General features: G+C 39.3%; 1 protein-coding gene and 1 non-coding gene across 16 annotated transcripts in view; both read right to left on the bottom strand.

Annotated features, from left to right (window-relative positions):
* FOXP1 (forkhead box P1) overlaps positions 1-26,728 on the bottom strand; it is a 671,570-nt gene that overhangs the window by 231,390 nt on the left and 413,452 nt on the right. For 14 of the 15 annotated variants that reach the window (XR_010727343.1, XM_066245805.1, XM_066245816.1 and 11 more), the window contains one exon: positions 14,918-15,102. Coding sequence is in view for 14 of the 15 variants with exons in the window: in XM_066245805.1 (XP_066101902.1) it covers positions 14,918-15,091 (174 nt within the window). In the remaining variant the exon portion in view is untranslated. Of the gene's footprint in view, positions 1-14,917; positions 15,103-24,076; positions 24,207-26,728 lie in introns of those variants that run through there. The other variant, XM_066245812.1, reaches the window with a different exon arrangement.
* Positions 20,181-20,256, bottom strand: TRNAN-GUU (transfer RNA asparagine (anticodon GUU)). Its single transcript has one exon. It is a non-coding gene; the product is annotated as a tRNA-Asn (tRNA).

Raw genomic sequence — 26,728 nt, 5'->3', positions numbered from 1 at the left:
CTGTTATACAATGGTAAATTGGGCAATAATTGCCCACAAGAACTGATTCTCTGCAGTCTGCACGTAGAGGTCAGTTTCTCAATGAAGAGCTGGACTGTCAAGTGGGACTGGGTGCTTATCTCAATCACCTCAATGAAGGAATCCAAGAATTCCCGTATTCCAGGCTGAGGGTTCTCCTAGGAGTCTCCAAAGTAAATGTCTACTATGCCATGCTCTCAGGTGACTGGATTTGAATATAAAGCAGGTGGAGCAAGCTACAGAATGGAACAGTACAGAAACACGGTGGGGGCTGAGGTCTCTAAGAATTTGGACACCCCCCCCATCCTCAAAACATGATGAGCAAGAATAATAAGTGTTCTGAGCACATTTGAAAGGGTGACCACTGTGCTAAGGGCTTTCTGTGTATTATTTAATGTGTTTATGACATAAAGTTTCTCTAAAAGTTCTATTTTACCCCTTTTACAGATGAGAAAAGTAAGGCTCAGAGAGATTGGCATTAACTTGCCCAACTTCATCCATGCAGTAAGCGGTGGAGGTGGGGATTTTAAGCCATTGTCAATAAGGCTCCAACCAAGTGGAATAGACTATTTTTCCTGCTTTCCCTATCTCTAAGGGAGAGAGCATGACCTGGCAAGCAACTACAGTAAGTACCGTATTTCCCCATGTATAAGGCTCACCTTTTTTTCGAAAAAAATTGAGGTCTAAAAACTGGGTGCATCTTATACAGTGGTTGTAGATTTTTTTACTTGCATTTCCCGCTTTTTTATGCCTGTTTTTGCGCTCATTGTATGTAGATTATAATAAGGTGTCCAACATTTTCACAATGAAAAGGACAAAAATAAATTGAAGAAAACCATATCATAAATAAAATAAACATTTTATTCATTGCAACAATAATATACTATAATATGATAAATGCATAATAAAAACATTTGTAATATTTTATATTGTAATTATGCTTACATGCTTATTAATTTTTAATAATAAGTGTAAGAAAAAGTACTCATTTAGATACTGATCCTTGATGACTCATCATCTCAAATACAAACACGTCACATCAGATGCAATGGATCGACTCTGCATAGATTGAATATGGACATTTACAGATTAGTCTTCCAAATTCAAAAAGGAGGACATCTAGGAGGACACTCTTCGAGGGAGGATGGAACTTACAAAAGAAGGATTGTCCTCCCTAAAGGAGAAAGATTGGTCACCTTAATTATAAAGACAGTGATTCGTCATCAGACACAGATGAGAACAAGCTAATGGATGGGAATTTTGACAGTGATGAGGAGTTGTATGAATTTTATGATGAATAAAAATTGAGTTCAATAACTTTATGTAATACATCTTTTTTTTTTCAAATTTTGGGCCCAAAATTAAGGTGTGTCTTATACATGGGAGAGTCTTATACATGGGGAAATACGGTATACCTATAGGCTTGCCAACTGCTGCAGGAAATTTGGAGTGGGGGGCAGTGGAGAACACTTTAAAGAAAACTAGTGCATTTATTCCCACCTATATTCTCTTTTTTATTGACAAAATATTGATTCTGTCACAAATTAATGATATTAAGTAATGATGGTTATAGCATTTGTCAAATTTGGCTGGTGGAGCACCTAGAAGTTGGTCTTGTGTCTGACATTTATATATAACTCATAAAAGTTTCCAACAGTGCGCATATGAATTAAATTAATATTTTTATTTAAATTATAAAGGCAATAAATGTTAGTGTAGAAATTTTAGAATATATAGAAAAATGTAAAATATACAAAATAAACTGCAATCCCATTAACACACCAAAAACTAAGGTTTTTACAGGCTTTTTTCAGAGTTTTTCCCCACACCAATCATTATGTTATGATAATTTTTAAGTTATTAAATGTTCTACAGAGTGTGATTCTTAATGGTTATCCAATATTAACATAATCTCATATGTAACCATTTACTTAATCTTTCTTCTAATGTCAGAGATTTAGAGTATTTTTTATTTCTCATCTTATAAATACTACTGTAATGAACATCTTCAGGTTTACATCTTTCTGTATGCCTCACATAGTCATATAGGTTAAATTACTAATAATTATGATCATCAAGATAAGAATAGCAACAACTAATGTTTAGAAATCATTTACTACATGTTGTGCAATCTTCTAAGAATTTTACATTATACTTAGGATATTAAATGCTTACATTATCCCTATTTGATGAATGTATAAATTGAAACAGAACAATCAACTGATGTGCACAATTACTCAACTAGAACCATTACTTGGGCCAAACAGGCTGACTCCAGAGCTTCTGCTTTTAGACACTACCTTTATGAGCGGTCTATCAAAGTGGAACCCTCCAAACAGCAGCAGAGAATGTATTAAAAAGATCAGAAATGCAAATTATTGGGCACTACCCCAGATACTACGAATAAAGTACTCTTGAGAGTGGGTCCAGCAATCTGTGTTTTAAGATGCCCTCTGGATGATTCCAGTACACATAAAAGTTGGAGGCCCTGCTGAAGGCTACACAACCTCTCAGTAAAAGTACACCCCTGGATCAAAGGGGTGCCAAGCATGACTGTGCTAAGCCTCTTGATACCCAATGCCAAACAAACTAGCTACACACACTTGCCCTCCCATCAGCCCCACAAGGCAGTGCTAGCACTATGTGTACTATTTATTATAACCCTTGCTGATTTAACCAAGACCTTCTAACTAGTTCATAGGATTCTTGAACTTAAAAGAGTTCAAGAGTTTGTAAACATGGTGATCACATCCGGATAGACAAAATGCCTTAAAACTTGTATAGAGTACTTTATATGACCTTACTTTCCAGTTTCTTCAGAGCTGGCATTTGGTGCTACATTTAAGACATTCTCAGCCTGACCAGGTGGTGGCAGAGTGGATTAAGCGTCAGACTGGGATGCAGAAGGACCCAGGTTCGAGACCCCGAGGTTGCCAACTTGAGTGTGGGCTCATCTGGTTTGAGCAAAAAGCTCACCAGCTTGGACCCAAGGTCGCTGGCTCGGGCAAGGGGTTACTCAGTCTGCTGAAGGCCCACAGTCAAGGCACGTATGAGAAAGCAATCAATGAGCATCTAAGGTGTCACAACAAAAAACTGATGATTGATGCTTCTCATCTCTCTCCGTTCCTGTCTGTCTGTCCCTGTCTATACCTCTCTCTGACTCTCTCTCTGTCCCTATAAAAAAAAAAAGATATTCACAGACTAATTTCAGGGACACATTGGTAAGCATTTACAGCCAAAAGAGGAAACCCTTTTCCATATTAAAGATAGGTTACTAATATACTTAACATTTATTAAACCTAGAAGAATCTATGATGATTTGCCAAAACGATGGGCCAGCTAGTAACTCTAATCTGTAGTAGGGACTGTATGTATTTTCAATGAGGGTAGGGGGTGGGGCAAGATGCACATGAAACTCCAATAAAAAATTGCACAAACACATATAAACACATTTTTAAGAGCAAAAGATGCTGAAGTTTCATTAGATTTATAAAGAAGGGAACATAAACCTGCAAAATGTAAGAATGACAGAATTATAATAGGGATTTGCGAGAGAAACCTACCCACTTAGAAGACTGAGGAGATTTCCACTATTTGTGAGATACGTATGATAACAAACTCAAAACCACAAGCAAATACAATGCATTTCCTAGGAAAGGCTGTCAATTCATAAATAGCTGGACTGACCAAATCTTCAAACTTTGACAACTACTTTAAGATTAGTATGCTTTCAGTTGTCCTAGCTACATAATAAATACTGATGAATTAGTTAAAACTTAATATAGCCTGACTTGTGGTGGTGCAGTGGATAAAGTGTCAACCTGGAAATGCTGAGGTCGCCGGTTCAAAACCCTGGGTTTGCCTAGTCAAGGCACATATGGGAGTTGATGATTCCAGCTCCTCCCCCCTTCTCTCTCCTCTCTGTCTCTCTCTCTCCCTCTCTCTCTCCTCTCTAAAAATGAATAAATAAAATAAAATAAAATAAAATAAAACAATATAAAAGTATGTGGAATACAGACAACACCAACCAGATGACAAGCCTTGTCAGCCTGCATCTAATCTCTGGAAATTGTACACTCAATTCAAGCAATGGTCTGTTTAAGAAACAGGCCTGGACCACTTCCTGGAGACCAATAAACTCAGACATGGGTGTCCAGCATGAAAAACTCTACTTAGCACACACCTCCAGATGTCCATAATAGAAATTAACCCTTTCTTATTCCAAAATTAAAAATGGCAAAATGACAAAGAGATCTAATGTAGCTCAGTGTACACACACCTCTGGCTAACATCTCCCTGAAAGAGTTAGCCTAAAGCAGTAGGATGCATGTAACTCAATTGCTCTTTCCTGAAATTTTTCATGGTCTTCAAAAACCCCACCAATGTAGATACAAAGAAGACCTTCCTCTCTGGGTTTCTGAAGATTTTTTGTTTAAATCACCCATCTGTTGACTTAGCTATATCAATCTCTTCTATAACTTCTCTTTATTTGCTTGGAAATTTTTACTGATATTTAATGCATGTTTATGTCATGTTCCACTCTCATTTGATTATAAATTTTATAAATGCAAGTAGAAATTCAGGATATTTCTTTGTATCTTCTAGCCAAACATGGAACCATGGACATAAGACATATTACAATTTTATATCAGTTTTCTTTGGTAAGAGAACAATGGCCAAGAAAACTGGCTCTTTGAGTGACTCACTCAATGTCCAACCTCCATTTCATTAGTAGGCTCACTGACTAGTAATTACCAATGATGTCAAAACTTTGAATTTGTAAGATACATTCAATTAAATGGTTAGAAAGAAACTCTGCAGGCATGAGGATACCTACGAGTTAATTAACCACTCCAAAAAATGCAAAACAATGCCTTAAATTGTGGTGATTTAATGAGAAATGATCCCTCAGTTTTATCAATATAAAGTAAGAGCAGAAGGTTCTGGAAGGCAAATCTTACCACATCTGCCACTCACTAATCCAGGGGTCAACAAATATTTTTTTGTAAAGAACTGGATAATAAGTATTTTAGGCTTTGTGAGCCATACATTTTCTGTTGCAACAACTCACCTCAGCTGTCATAAAAAGAAAGCAATCATAGACAATAATAAACAAATGGTGTGGCTGTTTCAATTAAACCTTTATTTAAAAAATAGGTGGCAGGTAGATCTGGTCTCCCAGCTAAATTCACCAATCCCTAGTATAGTCTGCAGGCTTCGCACAGAGCTTTGTACCAGAACCTACCCACTTAGGATACTGAATAAATGGCTGAAGCAAGTTTAAAATTATTTCTAGAATGCAATCTTGACAACAGTAATTGTGAATCACTATTACAGAATATAATCTTGACAATTATAAGCAGATACTCAGCTTCTGCGTATGCTTTTCCCCCCTTAAAAGATGTTGATGACACCATAAGTCTCTACATAAATGCACATGAATACACATACAACACACAGCACAAACTTTGTGCTTCAAAGACAAGTGTAAACCTAATGAGAGAATCAGAAGATCTTAATAAAAATGCACATTGTAAATACATTTTCATTTTTAGTCCTTCTGGATGTTGAATTCCTATTGAGTTAAAATGAAAATATCACAAGTAGGAGGGAAAAAAGTGAGGCAAGGTGAGGAATATTATTACAGTATTATTTAAAATACATATTAGGATCAAAAATAGTCAGGAAAGCATGAGCATTATGCCATTCTCTCCTAGTCTTTAACCTTGCAAAGGTTGCTGGGTGCATAGAAAGGATAACAAGAGTTAATACAAGAGACTATAAAAATGGAACTACATCTTACCATCAACCTTGAAAAATTAATACTTAATAATTATAATAATAAAAGGCCACATTTGCCTTATTTTAGGAAGTTATATATTATTTTATTAAATTTTTTCAAAACTCTTTCTTTGGCTCTAAGAGGCATGGCTCTGCTGTTGAAAAGCGAAAGACATTTTACGCACAATTTTCTCTCTACTAGAGAGAGGTATATTGTGCCCTTCAGTGCACATAAAATTGATATTATCATCTCTTAGTTTATATCTCACTACTTAACCTTCAGATGAAAAGTTATTAGATTTGAATGACTACGAAGACACCATGTCAGCTTCCCCTCAATGTGGAGAGAGGGGAGTTGGGGATGAGAGAAGGCACAGAGATGACAACAGGGATTTCAGGTCAGCTGACACTTTCCCTCTTTCAAGGAGAGGCTGTGAAACTGACAATCACTTATGGTAATAGGGATGATGAATTGTGTAATAAACGGTCTACACTAAGAAACTTTGCTAAAGATAAATCTGTGTTAGGAAGTTAATTTTATTTTGGGTATAGTCTAAAAGGAGCAGTTGTTTTTTTTTTTATAGTTACAAAGGAGTTAATTCAAGGAGAACCTTAGAGTTACAACTTAAGTATGTATTGGAAAGCATCTTCGCAAATGTGAGAGAACAGGGCTTCCTTCCCTTTGCCTCCAAGCAGGGCTCAACCTGAACAGACAAAGAAAGCCTTGAAACCTCCGTGCAGTTTAATCTGTACCTTGTGAATGAGCCTTCCAATAGCTCTGTTTGAGAATTACACATTGTATTTTCCAACAAAAGAAACATAACATGCACCCCTTCACTTTTAAACAAACTCATTCTAACGAGCTGTGTCAATAGGAAACAAAGATTTTATCAAAGATCTAACATCTTAGTTTTGTTCTCTGAAAGAGATAAGTTCATTCCATGATCAATAGGAACACCAAGCAGTTTATCAGCACTGCCCATGTGACTTTTGGAAGATATACTCATGAGTAACTGGCAAAGGCTAAACGGAAAATACTTGATAATTTTAAGCTGAATAAACATATACAATCAAAATAGTGAGTTTTAGTGATATAAAAAGGGGGTCTTTTTAAAAATAGCCTTTTTTCTTTTTTTTTTTTTTAGAAAAAAAGACTTTCCAAAATAAATTTATATTGATACTTTATTCACAAACTGTGCCTTCTTTCTCGTCACATGAGAAAGGAGCTTGGGTTCTCGTGGAGTGCTCCTCTCTTTTGGTTTCATGGTGCCGCCATTTTGGGAGGCATTCAGATTGGATATACTGAGTCATCCTTCATAACTCCCACTCCTTGATGTTTCCACAGCTGACTCAAAGGACCCGGCTGACTTTCCAACATTCATTTCTGACCCAGATCTGCCTTCCTCTCTCTTCCTATTTCCTTTGTTCACAGGGAGACTACCCAAGAGCTGCTCTGGGCCAGTCACTGCGCTCTGTGTTGAGGAACAAGACCCATTTCTGCCTTATGGAACTTCCAGTCGATCACAGGATTCAACTGTAGTTGGAGAAATGGAGGAGCAAGGGTGGTCAATAACAGGGTGCCCTCAGTTAAATGAGGCGAGGGCGGTGTCCCACCAACTGTAATACCTTGTCACTATTAACATCTCAGGGATCACTTTCGTTCCAAGTGAGGCCAGATACAAACTTCTAATTAACCTTTGGTACACCTCCTCCTGTATGACCTTTCTTCTCTGCTTAGAAATTTCCCCTGGTTCAGATAGATACTCAAGCCTCCACAAGTGGGGGAGCCCATGTAACTCCTTACCACCTGCATGCCACTTCCAGGCTCTTGTCAGGCTCTAGAAAGTAAATGCCCAGTTACTCACCCACACTTTCCCAGCACCTCACACATTCATCTGGTCCCTAAATACCTTACACATAAGTGTGCACAACAAATATTAGTAAAATGACAGAACATGCAAACAAAGGAATAAATGAATTTCAAGAAACCAGGTTGTCCATGTTTTCCAGTGTGATACACTTGCTAGCTCATTTGGGAGAAGGCAAAGACCCGGTCAGAATGTGCAACTCCTTTGACCACATTTCCTTATGAGAGAGAAACAATGTGGTTGTATTTCTCTGAACCAAATCAAACAGTACTTAGCAAAGGGTCTCTGGAATGTTACAATTAACACTTCACAATTACAATAGATTTGAGTTCAAAGACCAAGTAATGAAAAACTTTCTAATATGGGTTTCAATTCCCTAGATAAACTTCCTTTCTGTGGCTCCATCCACCACGTGCATTTACATTGCTATTCCACTTTGTCATAAAAGCAGTGACCTTGTAACCCTTTTTATCAAATAATCTATGCACTGCCTCAAAGTACATTGGACCCCATCAGGGAGCTACAGGTTTGCACTACCCAAACATAATAATTCTGCCTGCTCAGCACCAGTGGTCAATAAAAGCAAGCATTTGCAAAACAGCAAGTAGGTTCTTTGCTTTCTGAGGACAGATAGGAGGAGCCTGCCAGTTCTGCAAAACAAACCCTGTAACCACCAAAGCTTATCTGTCAACAAATTACCATTAAAGTCATACCTCCTAAAAGTTCAAAAAGTGATTTCTGATTAGACAAATGATAGCGAGAATTTTACTAGTACTATTATTATTAGCTCACAGGTCAGCGCTTAAAATTAACTTGTCAAAGTAGGGATGCTTTTGCTTAAAGTCAAGAGGGTATACTTCCCTCATAACAAAATGTGACATCTAGGTTTCTATTACCATGCTGTCTTATCTTACGTACATAGCTTTTTTCTTTTTTGTTTCCCATGCCATCTTAATTTGCAATTGTGAAATTAATGACACAAAACTGTTTAATAATCAAAACTTGAAAAAATTTCACATAAGGCGCACATCACATTACACAAATCTTTGAGAACAACATTTTGATGGAAAACAGGTCTAAACTAACAGAGTAGAGAACTAAATTTAGGTTTCAGGATGAAATATGCCTTTTCCAGAAATAGCCACAAAAGGAATTGAGAAAGGTGGGAATTTGTTATTTCTGTGGCTGCTTTTTCATTATTTGTCAGAATTATCTGAATTCCTGTCTCTGTTTTGTTTCAATTTGTTTGTATTGTTTTCACTAATATTTTGTGGCATTGACAGCTACAGGATAGTTTAAACCATCCGTATTTTCTATGATATTTGAACTCTGTATCCAAAAAGAGTATAACTTAGCAGAGGGATTCCTTTAAAATCAAAGTGGAGCTTGGGTTTTCTCCTACCTGTGAAGGAAGGTTCTAGCCCTATCATGGTGCCTGGCCCCACGAGAGCACTCAATAAATATTAATATTTTCTTCTATACTGCCTTCCAGAAGTTTCCATGTTAGGACCCAGACATGCTAGCCATGTTTTCTCTTCCAATGGCATGAAAAGACCTTCCTTTCAGACACAGCCCCTGGCAGCTGCAGCAAAAATGGCCATTCCTAGAAAAGGTCATAAGCAACCTTTCACAAAGAAAAAAAAAAAAAGGAATGAAAGAATGGTAATGGTAAGGCTAAACTGGCCATTGTTACCTAGTCTGCATACCTACAGATCCACTGGCCTCCTGTACAGAGTACAAGCAGGTAGAGAACGGGCAGTGGGATTTTGCTGTGGCCCCATGGTAGTATGAGTAACAGGGGGAAGCAAAGGGCCAGCTCCTCTTACTCGGGGACACTGCCCACCCAAACGCTGACCGCTGCTTCTTCCAGGCATTGTTTTCAACAGAGGCTGTTAATGCTGAAAATGTTGTCAGAACGACCTTCCTCTTCTGCTCAATATCTGCTTGTAATTTCAGTAACAAAAACTCAATGAAGAATTTATTCTGCCATTTTGAAAATAAAGAGAAAAAATTTTAATTTTTATGTATTGACTGAAACATATACGCTGAAACATTGACACATGGATCATCATAGGTCTGTTTCCCATGTTCAGGGGACCCCAGGAACAGACTCCCGACTCTCCCAGCCCCTCTCACAGCGTGTTTCCTACGTCCTCTTTGAACATGCAGAACCAGACAACCTTCTTGAGTCCTGTCACATCTGTCTTATTTCTTTGAGCTTCTCTCATTCTGTGTAATGACAAATCTTTTACCTCCTCCAATGGTTCACTGGCAAAATTCAAACCAATGAATCCTCCTTCTACCCTTTCCTAACTTTTTAGAAGCTCCCTATTCTTTCTACCTTCTTACCTCCTTAATAGTTATTCAACATTTTGTCTTTTTCCATTAACATGAAACATGCATCACTATCTTTTGGGCTAAAATGCCCAACAGCTTGTATCAAAGAAGGTATATAAATAAACATGTCACTTATCCACACCCTCTAAATAATACATATTCAAATTCCATATATAGTTTTTTTTTATGTCTTTCTCAGAGACTATCTCTAAAATGCCCTATCACACACAGAATGACAACCATACCTCAGAACCACATACTGATATGCAGACAATAGAATTGCATGGTGGGACCAAAAACAAAAACAAGAACACACACAAAACCCATCATAATACAGAATGTTGTTAAGAAATAGCTGTTTTATTTAACAGCTATTCATTTTTATTGAATAAACATTTTCCAGTATGCATTCTGTTAATTGACCTGAGAGCATATGCTGTATATGGAAAAACTTCTAAACATTATGTGCTATGTAATATGCTTATCTGAATGCTCTCATCTGCAGCAATATGGAAATAAAATTCTGCTTTCTAAAATTCAAGACTTTTAAAATGCATTAATCCACACAGTTTATGAAATTGCTTTGGACATTTTAAAATCCTTTCTTTAAGAAAAAAATTTTAGCAATTGGTAATAGTATTTGTTGCTGAGTTTCATAATGGAGGAGAGGAGTGCATCTCCAATACAGAACTTTTACAGACCTAGAAATGGGGCAGGCATAATAGGAAATAAAAAGCAGTTATGGTACCCAGTAAAGAATTACTCAATGGCTAAAAGAAAACGTTTGAAAACTCTATCAAATTATGGTATTAGAGAACTATTGTTATAATCATTTTATGGCCCAGACATAAGTAGAGTTGAAACATCACCGAGAGAATACATTTAGTAGGAAGGAGGAGGAGTTTGTGAGTGTGCTGGTGGGCTCCTCCAGCTGGCAGCACCTCTCCTCGGTGGACGGCTTTTGAGTGATGATGGCATCTCCCAGCGAGAATCACCAACTTCACTGTCTGGAAGGCACCGATGGGTGAGGCAGCTGGGTTCGAAATAAAGCCAACTGGAGGGCTGAGGGCTCTGATTTACTAGCAATTCATCTCCCTACAACTGCTGCCCTTGTGAAAATATCGGCTCAGGGTGAATAGATCTTTTTTTTTTTTTTTAAGAGGAGAAAAGCTAGATTTTTCCCACTTTCTAGGTTGTGAACAATGTAATTCTTTTATTTTTAAATCCTATTTGGACACAACTTAGTCAACATACAGACCAAACCAAGCAGATCAGTGACTCACACCACAGTGAATCTTTGTAAAAGCCCTCCATTCTGAAAGGGCACTTGCCATCACTTGTAATTACCTTTGATAATGTAGATAAAACATGGAAAGGTTTGAATTTATTTATTTTAAATCCTGGCACTAGGAAAAATTCTCCCTACATCATGAATGACTGTGGTGTTGCAACTGGAAAATCCTATACCATTTGGTGTCACAGACAGAATAATTAACTCCTTTTTATACCAAACCGTTTTTATGCTAAGATATTTTAGTTCCATCGACTTCTAACATATTTTACAGTTCTAATTCTCTTCCACTGTCCTACATTAATCAAAGCTGTAACCCCTGTTGTCTTTGTACTACAGAATCAGAATGTGCCCCTGGCCAGGAATGGGGGAAAAGTCAACAGGAATTAAATTTCAGTGCAACTGTTTACTCAACTGTGGCCTGCAGTTATTGAAATTTTATCCGTGGTTTTGTGTGACTACCGCAGTAATGAATTCAGCATGCCTGTGATTTTCTCACTGCTGGTATTCTCACTTCAAGTAAAAACCTGTAGAATAAAAAATGATGAAAACAACCCTAGTCCATCACACTGACACATGGATTTCTCCAAAATATTTAACTGTTGTAGTTCCCAGTCTGGAAGAAAACTTTGATGACACCAGTCCTGTGAAACTCTGTAAATACTATACTTTTTTTCTTCTTTCATCTACAGATTTTCTTTCCCCTAACAACATGTTAAAAGCCTCATCATGCACATAGGGGACTCAAATAGCTGTCAGTATTTTATTTTAAACGACCAAAAAGGCCTGCCACCCATAATATGGTAGATTTTAGCCACAATGATAGACCCAACTGCTTTTTTGCTTCTTAAAACACATTAACAGCAAACAGAAACAAAACTGTTATAAAAATGTATAAAAAGAGTTTTAAAGTAGAATCAAAAGGTACTGACCTTTATTTAACATATTTCCCAAAGTGTTTACAATAAAAATAAAAAAGGGAGATGTGAATAACTAATTATGCTCTTGATGCTTCGGAAGGAAAATGTTGCCAAAAGGCACTTAATTTATCATTGCTGTTATGAGGGGTCAGGGTGTATGTGTGTCTGTGGTATAGATGTCAAGTTTTTGGCGGCCTGACTACATTGAGATAGTGAATGATTGCAAGTTCTTCAAATAAAATTCAGAAGAAGTTAATTTTCCATTTATCTAATTAATGTACTCTAAATATTAATTACTTGGGGTTCATACCATATTGGTCAATAGCCCCCCCTCAACTACCCCACAAAGAAGCAGTTGATGTTGGCCTCTGTATTGTAAGGGTATAAAAAATGGCACCCCAAAATGCCAACCATTTATTCTCAATATAAACCATAAACATCTGTGAACACCACATAAACTAAAACATGTGCGAATACACGAATGCCCTCTACCACTGACCGATAGGTCTGGCTAACAATCGTATTGTTTAGAATCAGGCCATTTGGACGAACCTAAATACACAGTTTCTCCACAACAAACACTGCGCATTCCAGCTGATGGAATGGCCAGGGCGCAGTCACAAACGGGCTGCCAGTGAAGGAGATCGGATGACTTAAAGTCTCTGAATTAAGACTTTATCTTGTTTCTTAGTTTCCTTCCTTTTTAAATATGTTTCTAAATTTTTTTATTTTAGAGAGAGAGGGGGGAACAGAAAGGCAGAGAGGGAACAGAGAGATGAGAAGCATCAACTTCTGGTTGCTTCCCTTTAGCTGTTCATTGATTGCTTCTCATATGTGCCTTTATCAGGGGTCGACCCAAGCCAGTGACTCCTTGATCAAGCCAGCAACCTTTGGGCTCAAGCTAGCAACCTTTGGATCATATAGATGATCCTGCACTCGAACCAGACACCCCAAGCCTGACCAGGCGGTGGCGCAGTGGATCGAGCATCGGACTGGGATGCGGAGGACCCAGGTTAGAAACCCTGAGGTCGCCAGCTTGAGCGTGGGCTCATCTGGTTTGAGCAAAGCTCACCAGCTTGAACCCAAAGTCGCTGGCTTGAGCAAGGGGTTACTCGGTCTGCTGAAGGCCCACGGTCAAGGCACATATGAGAAAGCAATCAATGACCAACTAAGGTGTCACAACGAAAAACTAATGATAAATGCTTCTCATCTCTCTCCGTTCCTGTCTGTCTGTCCCTATCTATCTTCTCTTTGACTCTCTCTCTCTCTGTCTCTGTAAAAAAAATAAATAAAAATAAAAAAAATAACCAAACCAGACTCCCTGCACTCCAGCCAGCAAACCTACGCTCAAGCTAATGAGCCAGTGCTTGAGCCAGCGACCTTGCTGTTTTGAACCGGGACCTCAGCTCTCTATCCAGTTTGCCACCACTGCTCAGGCTCTTAGTTTCCTTTTCTGTCTCTCTGTCAGGTTCTATTGTGTCCTGTGGGTTCCACCAATTTCTAATAGACCAACAATCTATGATTCCTTATATTTTAAAAAAGTTTTAGCAAGGAGAAAAATAAAATAAGCTTTAGAGCCTGCCAAAGGCTGCATCCCTACTGTAAGAAGGGACTCCCTTTCTTCCTTGACATAGATTCTAGGAGAATGTTTGAGAGAAGGTTTGCCGGTCTCTTCCCTCACCCCCGACAATTTCCGTTTCTTTCCAAAAGACCCAATAATGCATTGTTCTTTATTCATCTTTTCCCAAGAGGCACTGTAACTATGAATCAAGCACTAACATGAAATAAAAACCATTCATTATTATTAACAAAAACTAATAATATATCCTGATTCCAAGAAAGCTTGGAAAAACAATGCCTGTCTTCAGGCAAATGCTATTTATTCATTTGAATTTTCATCAACACTTTGGCCATACAACACCATTTTCTGGTCACCATTTGGAAATACTTTACCTGTCAGCCACAAGTACACACTTACACGCCCACAAAAGAATATGAGAGAAATGAGTGTGTTCCAATTTATGTGCATGATGGGGAGCCACCAGGCAGAGCTAATACAAAACATTAATAGTACTCAGCCATAACCCAACAGCCACTGTATACAAAACAACAACAACATGCAGATGGCCTTTATCCATAGATCCTTGCCAGTAACAGGCAGCAATTTCTTACACTGATGACTGTTATGGCTGTTAAGCCTATTATTTACCCAATTCTGCCTATATTTCTATTTGTTTCTACTCTTATTCACTTACTCTTTTCTCTCTTATAAGCTCTTGTTTTTCTTTTATCTCTTCTCCCTTATTTTGATCCTTTCTTTATAAGGCTTAAAAGTTAGTTATCCATTTTGTTTTTAATTAAAGCATTACATACCACTTCCCCAAAGGTTAATTTTATTCCAAATAATTAAACTTTATGCTGACACATTTGGGGCTGGAAGAAGTATTGAGTGGTCCCCTCAATCTATTCTCTACAACCACACCCCAAAAGGGAGTTTCCAAGACTTCGCACGCCCAAGGGCTTGAGAACTCATATCTTAGACCAATCCAATCACTGGGACCCTTGCACTCTGCTAGCTTAAAAGATGCTGTTTATAGTAAGATGGTCAGGTGAGCAAAAAACATTCACAGAGGTTAAGTGTCAGATGAAGCGGTGAAACAGGTATCCACTACCCTCCACAGCCTGACTCCCCAGTTCAGTACCTGCTGCTGCTGCACGTGGGCCAAATCGGCTGGCCCCACATCCACGGCCGGTGCCTCCCCGTTGGACCGCCCTTCCCGAAGACTGCCACACTCTAACAAGTGGTTGCCGCTGCTCGACCCATTCTGGATGGCTGAACCGTTACTTTTTGTCTCAGGCCCAGATTCTTGCATCATGACTTAAAAACCTGATAGAAGGGTTTTTGGGAGGGAGTGGGGGAGAAAGAAAAAAGGGAAAAAAGCAGCTGTTAAAACAGTTGTGCACAAGGGGAAGAGCCCAGCCGTACGTTGCCAAAAATCTATAAACAGTTGTCATTTTCTTTCAGTCCGTTACCCCTCGTTAGTGGCCAGTTCCCTAGATTTTGAGTACTGAACTGTCAGTCCAAATTCAAATTCTCGTAGTTTTGTTTCAAATAGGTTATCTTCTTCCCTTTAGTAAAAAGTAAATATTTTTAGATGAACCTAGAATTTACAGTTAAATTATTGTCATCGTGCCTGGATATGTTGCTCAAAAACTACTAAGTGAACCTGTACAGTATGTTAGGTGTGACGTTAAGTTTTGGGGTGTGCAGATTCTGTGAAGTGATGTTACACTCTCAGGGAGATACTGTCTAGCTGAAGTCTACCAGGAGATGACACACAGTACCAGGAGACTCCCAGAGGTCATCTGTGTTGAAAACCCTTACAGTCAAAAATCAAAATGCATGTTAACTACACACACCTGGAAATCACTCAGATACTCAAACTGTTCAAGCTGGCCATTCCAATAAGATAGGCCACCTTAAGAGAAGAAAAAAAGTCCCCACTTTTCAAAAGCTATGTATATTCAAACTTTGATCTTTGTCGAATGCCTAAAATTGTCCTGAAAAGTCCCACCCCAAGTTCTGTGCTTCTCATGCTGGACTACTAGCCTCCAGTTTGGTGTGCAGTCTGGAAGGTCTGGTCCTTCTTATATTACTTTTGGAGAAAATCTAGGCTAGATGAACAGAAGAAAAGTTCTTAATTTGAAAGAACTAAGTATCTAATAAAATGTATATAGCGCAAAATGAAGAGCTAGGGAGTGTCACCTGCATAAGTACATCTCACATCCCCCTTGATACTCACATTACTCTCCAGGTATAAAACCATTATCCCGAGGAGCCAACAGAGATCTCCGTAAAGGTTTCCAATTATAACAAAAGACATAATATTTGCGAATGTCTGCTGCTCCCAGCTATTGGTCACCAGTGTTGTGCCAGGCCCTACCAGGTGATCTATGGATAGTCTCCTATTTAGCCCTGGTGACGATTTGTATGCCCAGCTTGCAGATAAGAAGATCTGGCTCTGGGAGAGTTAGTTGTTCAGATTTGCTTGCATAAATCACAGCGGGAGCTGTGGAGTCAGGACTGGAGCAAGCTCTGTCTCAGGTCAGTTCTTAACCTCCTGTTTCCTTAAAGCTGAGGTGTGGGGGGGGGGGGGGCAAAAGGATGAAATGCAGGGTCACACTCCGGGGTCAGAGTAGGACTTACCAACAGTCACTGAGGTTGATGACTGTAACTAGAGCTAAGAAATGCCTCAGTAACTAAAACTTTAATATGAACTAACAATCACAGATAAAAGGTCAAAAATGAAAAGAAATAGGTACAGCCACTGCCAGAAATATCTGCCCACACGTGAAGCATGGGCAACAGGGAAAGGTAAACCGTGTGGCATTTTAGAGGAGGGCGCCTTCTCGCTCACAACTGCTCTAACTCTTTATTATAAACTTGCACAAAAACCAAATGGAAGAATTAAAAGCAGAAAAATTCTCATGTTTCTTCATTTCCTTTCAGTGCTTGGTATGATCCAACTTGAGTATAAACTTCATAAACCCAGAAGACATATTTTTTGAAGTTAATCCAATCCTGAAGGGGATTAAGAATGGCATTTTTTGTTAACAGGTGGGGAACAAACTCAGAAGCAACAGCTGATTCACTCTTTTCTCTTTAGATCTGACTTTCCATTAATTACAGGCCTTCAAAAATTGTATTCAAAGCCTTGCTGTTGCAGAGTAAAGAATCTAATGTAAAACAATCACAACTTTCTCTAAGATGTAAGAGCCAGTCGATACCAGTACCTTGTTCATCACCAAAAAAGAGAATCAATTTGTGAAATCTAGGGATTTCTCTCCCTGTTGTTTCAGTTTCTGTCCCAGAATCTTGCCTGTGTACTGAAGGAAAAGATACACTTCAGGAGAGGGCTGTTGTCTTAAGTAAGCAAGGAAACCCATTGAATTATTAGGATATGTAATAAGCATATCTTAAAAAACCAAAAAATATTACTTAAAATATATATTTGTTACCTTTGAGGAAGCCCACCCATATCAGGGTCTGGCTCCCCAAAGGCAGAAAGACTGCCTGCACGTCCAGTCCACCCTGCCCTCGAGAGGCACCGCATGGAGCCCATCGTCCCGTCCTGTGAAGCATGACTGTCTGGACCCCAGACCTGCAAACAGCGTCCTGCCTGTCTCCTTGTCTGACACCACTGTGACGGGTTCAGGAAGAAACAATCCCTGCTCTACAACAAGGCTCTGCTTCATGCCGTTTCACAGAAGACTACCAAGTCCCTGTTACAAGTTCTGCAGGCATCAAGCCAAGCAGCTTGCCATGCAAATCAGGTTTGCGAGAGTGCAGGCTTTAGGACCAAAAACTGCATAAGGGATTATTTTGGTCTGAGGATGTCCTTAATTAGTCAAGTGCTAAGGTAGTATGCAGACTGGAAGACTTAAAATTTCCCATAATCTCTCACACCAATCAGGAGAAAAAAAGCTTCTTGGAAAGCACATGTGAAAAATTAGCAGTGTCAATATGTAAGAATATTTCTAGCAATACTTGGGTAGGCAACATTTCTTTCTATATAATGTTCCAAGCCATTTCATAAGCCTTTGTATCTACATCATGCTTCACAAACTACAAAGCTCTCTGATATACTTTTTAAACTCATAACAAGTCAATGAGAGAGAAAGGGCAGGTGATGTGACCCCCAATTTACAAATAAGGAAACTAAAGCTCAGTGGGTCAGCCCTGGCCAAATAGTTCTGTTGGTTAGAGTGTCACCTTGATACACAAAGGTTGCTGGTTGGATCCTCAGTCAGAACATATACAAAAACAGATTGATGTTTCTGTCTGTCTGTCTGTCTTTTCCTCTTTCTCTAAAATCAAGAAATATATTTTAAAAAAAGTTTAACTCTCAGTGGGATAGGGCACAGATACAGTCATAATGACCCCTATTTTAGACACGAACTTGTCCACTGAATAAATGACAGAGAATTTCCAATTTGCAAAGTCCAATTAGTAAACAAAAAGAAAACTAATTACAGAAAAGACAATAATGAGGGTGACAGGTGGACAAAGAAAAACTAAAATGCAGAGATAAAAGTGTCACAGCATTCTTTGGCAAACAATTGTATCTGTCCTTTTCTATTGAGCCTTACCATTTTAGAGTCTCCTGAAAGGAAATCAATGTACACAAGGGGCACCGATGCTCTTTAAGCTAGAGCACGGCACCCTCTCTTCTCAGGGGGGCTTGTCTCTGAGCTTCCCTATAAGCATGAATCACTTTGCTCCATGATAAATTGAGAACAAGAATAAACGCACAACCATCCAGAGGGCTGAATATGCAGAATGGCACCTGGAGGCTACTGCAGACCCACTACAAGTCCTTTTTCCAGAGACAAAGCCAAATCTTCTTCTGCTTTCCGTATGCTTCTCTGAGTGAGGTTGGCTTGCTCAAATCATGTAGGATCCATCCAATACAAATGCTATATTATATTTGAATTGAATGGATCATGTGATCACGTCACAAAGGCTGATGCTACAATTGCACAAACATCAGAAAGCTCAAGCCAAAATGGCCCGCTTCTCATCTTTCTTGGAAACATTACAGAACTTCAGATTTCAAAAGATGGCTGTGTGTGCTGGAGGGACTTACAGAAAAGGATAAGAGCAGAGTTTAGCATGCTTGTTTACTGTCATTTCCAACAAAGCTGCTCTCTGAAAGTGTTCTGGAAAATTCGTAACATCCAGACCAATGTATTTATAGCAAATTAAAGCAATACTTTATTATTATGATTATTTGCTTGGTTACAGTGTTATTGCCGAAAAATTAGAGAAAATAAAGCCCTTGTTATCATGCTTGTGAACGATTTTAAGCTAACAAAAAGTTCAGTCTTGATTCCAGGGCAGTTAATTAAGGTTGACCAAGTCAGGCAGAAGTAAATTAACTTGGCTAATCAATTATTTACGTGAAGGAGAATAATAAATGCCCTTAAAGAACATAGTCTGTTCGTGAAAGGGTGTGTAAATTAAGCTAAACATACTTTTGTAAAATATATTTCCACTTCTGTGGAGAGAATAGAAGGAACGTAACCACAAAATCACTTTCAGGAAAACAATTAGCATGATTACTGGGTCCTCCCTGCATCGAAAAGGAAAAATCCTCTTTCTCATTGTTCATCCCTGTGCAAGGAAAGGAAGAAAATGGCACGCAACTTTGAAGAGATAACAGAAGCTCTTGGGGGAGGGAGGAAGAAAGGAGGGAAAGCAGGGGGATGGTAGGGGAGGGGAAGAGAGTGAGGGAGGAAGAGATAGCTCTAAGAATAGAGACCAAGAGATGTTCTGTAGTTTAGGAATATTGAACACGTGGCTCTCACTTCATCATCCGTTACAGTGCATGCAGAATTTATAGACTGGACAGGAATGAGTGTGGGAGCTCTGGTTCTAAAAGTACTCTTTACATTACTCATTTGCATCATGAAGATTCAAAATCCTTATGATCTTATTCATGACAGTGAGGAAAGAAGAAAAACTATCTTGTCTGGATTAAGATATAAAGCGTATATTCACTTCTGGGTCTCATCAAGTAAACGAACTGGTTCTCTTTAAATGTGCAAAATGTATACCTGGCAACACAACATTCTGAAAGGAATTTTTTTTTTTTTGTATTTTTTTCTGAAGCTGGAAACGGGGAGAGACAGTCAGACAGACTCCCGCATGCGCCCTACCGGGATCCACCCGGCACGCCCACCATGGGGCGACGCTCTGCCCACCAGGGGGTGATGCTCTGCCCCTCTGGGGCGTCGCCATGTTGCGACCAGAGCCACTCTAGCGCCTGAGGCAGAGGCCACAGAGCCATCCCCAGCGCCCGGGCCATCTTTGCTCCAATGGAGCCTTAGCTGCGGGAGGGGAAGAGAGAGACAGAGAGGAAGGAGGGGGTGGGGGTGGAGAAGCAAATGGGCGCTTCTCCTGTGTGCCCTGGCCGGGAATCGAACCCAGGTCCCCCGCACAACAGGCCGACGCTCTACCGCTGAGCCAACCGGCCAGGGCCATTCTGAAAGGAATTTTTAAGGAGCAAGATGCAGCTACGGAGATCTCCCACCTGCACCCCCATCTCAGGCTAACAGCAGGGAATCCTGGGCCACTAACCAGCTCCACTCTTAGCCCACTCTGGGTACCACAACCATTCAAAACCAAAAGGGACTCCAGCAACAGAAAGCATGCAGATGGAAAGCGGAGCCTCCGTGCGGAGTTCCCGCCGTGGACACCCATTCCTAGCACGAAGCACATGCTTTTCAGCTGCTCATCCTGCACAAGCTGCAGGCTGGTGAGGGGGACTACAAGTCAAAGTCTGGGGTCAGGGAAGCAGGTGAAGAAAGGGCATGATGCTGAATGACATGGCCCCAAGATGCTGAATCACTGTCTACAGGGGTTCATAGAATACTCTTTAAAAATGTGGAAAAGGGGCAAACTCGAGAACAGAGCAACAACAGCTGATTATTTTCTCATATGAGATCACTTCCCCAAATTGTGAATGGACCACCATTTGCCTATATGCTGCCCCCACAGGCAGGGGTCCCTCCTGATGGAAAGCCCGTCCAAGAGCCAAATTTAGGATGAAAAGTCAGGTTGCCAACTGTTTTACAAAGGTACCATCTTCCAAAACAAAATTTTCATAATTATAACAGAAAGGCGTAAATATTCTAATGCATGGCAGTTCAGAAAGTAATCAAGGGAGTGAGCCTGAGGGCTATTTTAATGTATGCAAAGCTAGTGACCCACAGTAAATGGGAGGTGAGCGACAATGAATGCAAAGTACTGCACACATACTGACGTCCTGGTCTGATGAGGGACGGCTAAAATTAACACCCAATTAATTTCCGAATTGACAAACAAATGAAACCCATAAATCTACTTCCTCATTAATTTTCTGGTGCTATAATTTAAAGCAGTAATATGAGGGCAAAAACTGAGAATTATCCATCATAAATATCAAAAAGATAGCACCGTAACCCCATAAATTATGCATATTACCTGTTGTTAAAAATGATTTATGTATTATCAACTTTATCATGCTCTATAGATGTCTAGATCTATCTTTAAAAATCTGAAATTTCATTTAGCACTTAGAAAGAAAAAGTCAAGGCAATGAAATTGTCAAAAACATGAAAAAACAACAACACACACACACACACACACACACACACACACAGCCAGTGGCCCCCCTTTTAGCTGCACAGGAGGACATCAGGGCGAAGACCGGGGTCTTCCCAGAACTCAGGTTAGCGGAGCTGGGAACGACATGGAGGTTGTGGGCTGGGTGTCCTGGGGCAGAGACATATGTCAGTGGCAGCAGCTCCTCCTAGGAAGCTCTGGCACATGTATCATCAGGAGCCGTGACTCATCTCTCCTGCCCCAAAAAGCAGGAAACATGGGCTCTGTCTAGGAAGGAGTCGTCCCGGCCACAGACTCGGTGCACCTGAGCAAGCCCACAGGGAAAGCCCTGCAGGGACTCAGTGTGGCTGGGAAGCCTAGGTGGTGAGAATTTTGGGAGGAAAACAGGTTCATTGTTAATAATGCACATGGTTGTTCTCTCACCTTTAGAGTTCAAAGAACAGGGGAAAAAATAGGAACTACTTTGTACTTACCAATTAAATTAGTACTTTACATTTATCAATTAATTAGAGAAACATTCATATTAGAATGATTCCTTTTCCACCTCTCCATTTCTATTGTTTAATAATAACTTTTAAAAAAATTTCTTTATCTCAAACTTTATTTTCAGGTTCACCTTGCACATAATAGGGATTTAATATATAGTTGCTGAATTTTTAACTAGATGAAAGAAAAATCCAAATCTAACCTCTCAATCAAATAAGATTAAGGGTTTATACTCTAGCCAGCTACTACATTTTATGTTTCTACAATACTTTTAAAGTACTATATTTTCTATACTTCTTTGGAGTGACTGGCCATTTTGGAGTTGTAAAACGCAAAAAATATCTCAAGCCATTAAATCATTTTAAGTCTTAACAGAAGTAGGATTGTCCCAGTTGTTGAAAACTTAAAGATAATAAACCAATGTAAAAACTCCACCAAAATCCATTCTGAACAAAGACTGTATTCAATATCCATAAGAACAATTCAAATAAACTGAATATGGTAGAGAATAGCATGTTTAATTTTCCCTATAACTCATGACTCAGAACAGAGTTAGAGGAACAGGGTGGTAATCAAATAATGTCCCTAAACAAAGACATGGCTTCCCTCCCACCAGATTTTTGATGTGGAGACAGGAGATGGCCTTTTCAAGGGGAAGGCAGTTCTGAATTCCAACAGCCAGGCAGCAGCACTGCGCACGGGAGCGGGAGGCGTCACCCTCGCACAACCTGTCTTAACCAAACTTTCCTGGACACAGTCATCTTTATAAGACATCAGTGAGTGCAGACAACAAGCATCCCACCCTCGTAAAAGTTACAGATGTCTAATTTATATTTTTAGAATCTGGCTACTGTTGGCCTTGTTTTCCTTCTCTCTTAGTAGACAAGAGTTTAAGTGCTGCAGTCACAGCAACTGTGGGCAAACTATGAAAGTCAGAGAGAAGCCGCTCTAGGAAACAGAAGTACAAAGGACAATAAGGCCCAGTCCCTGCTGTATTAATCCAGAGACGCTCGATTAAGTACACAGACACCAAAAAGACGCTTTGCCAATTCAGCCCTAGACTGTTTGCTTTGCCACGAGGGAGCTTTGGAGCGTGGGGTGGGATAGGACCGAGTATTCTTGGTGCTTAATTAAAATGCATTTTTACAGAACAAAATGAATTTTAAGTTTGAGAACTAACAAAGCCTGCTGAACTTAAATCATTTGAACATTCAAACAGTTGATGAACTCTCACAAATACCCAGCTGAAGTAAAGTGACCAACAACCAGTTCAGAATATAGATTCTCTCATTTCCATATTTTATATAATTTATATACATGGGGCCAGGTTCCCATCATCCATTAATGACTGGCATGATGATGTACTTCATGTCTCCCCACTTGGCAGCCAGCCTCTAACCCTCTGGTGGCCAAAGTGAGCACTAAGCTCACGGCATCACAGCAGCTTAGTGAATACAGGCCGTCAGAAGTCCACTGCTTGCATTTCTCCATTGTGTGAAAGAAACAATTATTTAATTTTATCCTTCAAAAAGTTCAACACACACACAATATATACCCCCATCCCCCTCCCCGCCAAAGTTGCTCATACAGATAGATTAGCAGGCTTTTCCTGATACAATGTCCACAATTTGTTGAAGGTCATGACCCTCCACCTCAAGCCTCACACCAGTCTCTGCTGTATCCTTGAAATTGACAGCATAACCCTTCCTAGTCCTGAAGCACAATGCAAATTCAGAAACAGCAACAAACAAGAATTGTAAAAAACAAAGACAAAGATGATGTGAGCTGAGTTTTCTCTGCTGTTTGCTAAACATGACAAAGGACAGGCTAGTGCCCTGCCTCTTCTAATGTAGCACCAGTGTCCATGGGACAACAGTCACACATAGAGAGAGCTAAACGAAGAGACATATATTATTTCTGTTTTACTTCACTAAAAATAACATGTAAAAACTCATTATAAAATGAGACAAGTAAAAGAGACAGGTAAGAATAAGAACAGTAGCTTTAAAAACATATAATGTGTAGTAATTATTGGATTTCCTCCCAGTTAAGATACCTCTATTTATATGACACAGGATTTATTCAGAACTCATCTAACTAAAAATTAATCTTTCTTTTCCAAATTTAACAAAGTACACCCATCACGCAGGGTCACATGCAGCCCACACAACACACAATGCATTCACAATACAAAACCCAAGGACTGTACCTGTCAAAGGCGATTGCCTTGTTCATAGCACTAGACTTTTTCTCCTAGACCTCCTGAGTCCTTGCTTGCTCCACAAAGAGTTTTCTAGTGTCTGATGTTCTATTACCGAGCTAGTGGCCTTTCAGGAGAGCTCTCTCCCTTCTGCAAAAAGCAAACAACTACATAGATATCATTACACTAAGGAAATCTCTTAGAAAAACCAAACAACTTGCTAATCTCTCAGCCCCTTCATCCAAGCAGAAGATAAGAAAAGCAAACCTAAGTCTGTTTCAACCACATTCCAGGGACAAGTTCCCCTTTTTCTTCCTTTATCAAAATTCTAGCATAATTTTTTTTTCTGTGTGTGTTTTTTTAAAACAGACCTTGCAGGATAAACTGCTGCTCACACCCGCAAACAAAGCAGTGTTTGTTTAATAAGGACTGCTGCCATGGGTACAGTAAACAAGGGGCCCAGCATTTATGTTTATGAACAAACACATCATCTTACAAGAGTAATTTAACATTAACCAGGTGGAATAATCAACAGATTTCATAGGTGACACCAGGGGCAGGACTAATGTAAACAGACCTGGGAGGAGAAAGGGGCCAGTCTTTGGGGATCAAGGTCGAGGTAAATGCATTACAGGGTAAACAGCTGCAAAGAAAGCCGGATAAACAAACAGTCATTCTTCTGACATTTAGAGGCAGAAAGGTTGTGTGTTACACAGATCAGCTGCTGACCACCATGAAATCGGGCCAGTTGGAAACCAGGCCTGCTTGTTTGCACAATGCCATGTTTGCTTATAAACAACAATTTGCTGTTACCAACCTCACATTACTCATCATCATATAAGCCAGAGCAAATGAAGTGAAATCCAGTTAACTCTTTCCTGGTGGCATGACTTACAAATAAAAAAGCATGGCCCCCACATAAGAAACAAGAAGTCGCCCCCAAAGGAGCTTGGTCTACAGCTGGGTTAGAGATAAAATTAAAACGTTCACATGCTTTAAACTGCTAAAGGTGAGATTCGGTTAACAGCTTGAAAAGACTCTCATGTTTTCATGCTTGAGTAACTGTGCAGTCACTTTCTAGGCCCATCTTATATCAATGAAATATAGGGGTCACACCCAATTCAAACCTTGAATGTTATATCTAGAAGGAAAAAGCTGATTTTCCGCCCTCCCCAAGGTACTGCTAAGCGCACTAGGTCCACAAACAAATAGATTTGTAGCATTCTCAACCATCCTGCAAAAATAAAACTATCATGTTATAACTTTGCCCTCATAACAGATTATATAAAAAATGAACTAGGTGATGTTACATGTAACCACTCAGGAGTTCATTTTGTCAGCTTACCAAAGAGATCTTAAGTTTTGGAAGCTAAGAGTGAGTAAGTGCAATGTGTCCACTAATAAAAAGTGTTACGAAAAAATGTTTTATTTTCAAAATTTTGCTTCCTGTGTACTAACATGTTAAACAACTTACTGTATAAGAAAGTCATCATGCCTTATCAGAAATACTAGATTCAGGTATATAATTTGCAGTTAAAGTATTAGTTTGAATCTATTGTACAGACACTTTAACATTATTAAACTACTTAATTTTGATACCTGTGAATAATATTCCTCTATTACTTAAAATTTAATAAGCAAAGCATACTTGAAAAAGTTTGGTAATTTATATTTGGTAATCTATGTTTTACCCTTACAATCAGTTAATTAATTTTTAAAAACTCCACTGTGTCAGTACAAAGCACAGAGAAACACTGTCTGCTATATCTAAAGCAAAATTGGAAAATGAAATTAAAACAAATAAAGGTACACTTTGGAAGATTCTGGTAATTACATTAGTAATAATCAGATCACCGGAATTTTCATCTCTGTCTAAAAATACAACAAAAATTTTAGCGGTCACCCCGCTTACTCTTGGTCTCACCAACCAGCTCCACTATAAACTTAACCTTCTCGGGGGACTCTCATCCCTCCTCCCACTCCAATGATCTAACCTTTTGCTCTAATCCTGAAGTCACAAAGCAAAGAGAGTGTTTTTCCTTTTGTTTTGTTTTCTTGTGCTGTGGTTTGTTTCCTAAGTCACTCCCTGCTGACAGTCTCCTTTCCCCAAACCAACACAGCTCTAAAGCCGCAACAGTGTCTGGAGAAGAAATGTCTACAGGGCGGTTAGAACAACCAAGGTGCTGCAACAAAGAACCGATGCTTCTCATCTCTCTCCCTTCCTGTCTGTCTGTCCCTCTATGTCCCTCTCTCTGTCTCTGTTATAGATAGATAGATAGATAGATAGATAGATAGATAGATAGATGATAGAGGGATAATACAAAAATTAACTCTGTGTTTCAGGTATTCACAACTGTAAATCTACTTTTGCCCCACCCTGTATTCAGTAGGAGTCTGACCATCATTTTTATTCTCCTAAAGCCCAGATACTAGACTACTAGTAAAAGATTGTAAACAGAGTTTACAATTCTAAATAGTAATGCAAAGAGCTGTAACCATCTCCCTTAATGAAGGCCAATAATTGAGTTCTGTAGTTTATAAAGCCCAACCAGACCTAGGAACATAATCACTACACAGAGGAGACTCCTTTATATGCCGAGATAATTGTACTGATGCCTTATCATAAGTAGGATTAAAAAAAACAAGCAAAAATAAACATGT

This window comes from Saccopteryx bilineata, chromosome 10, assembly GCF_036850765.1.
Source record: "Saccopteryx bilineata isolate mSacBil1 chromosome 10, mSacBil1_pri_phased_curated, whole genome shotgun sequence".
NCBI classification, from domain to species: Eukaryota; Metazoa; Chordata; class Mammalia; order Chiroptera; family Emballonuridae; genus Saccopteryx; species Saccopteryx bilineata.
This window is presented reverse-complemented; position numbering and strand designations above follow the sequence as displayed.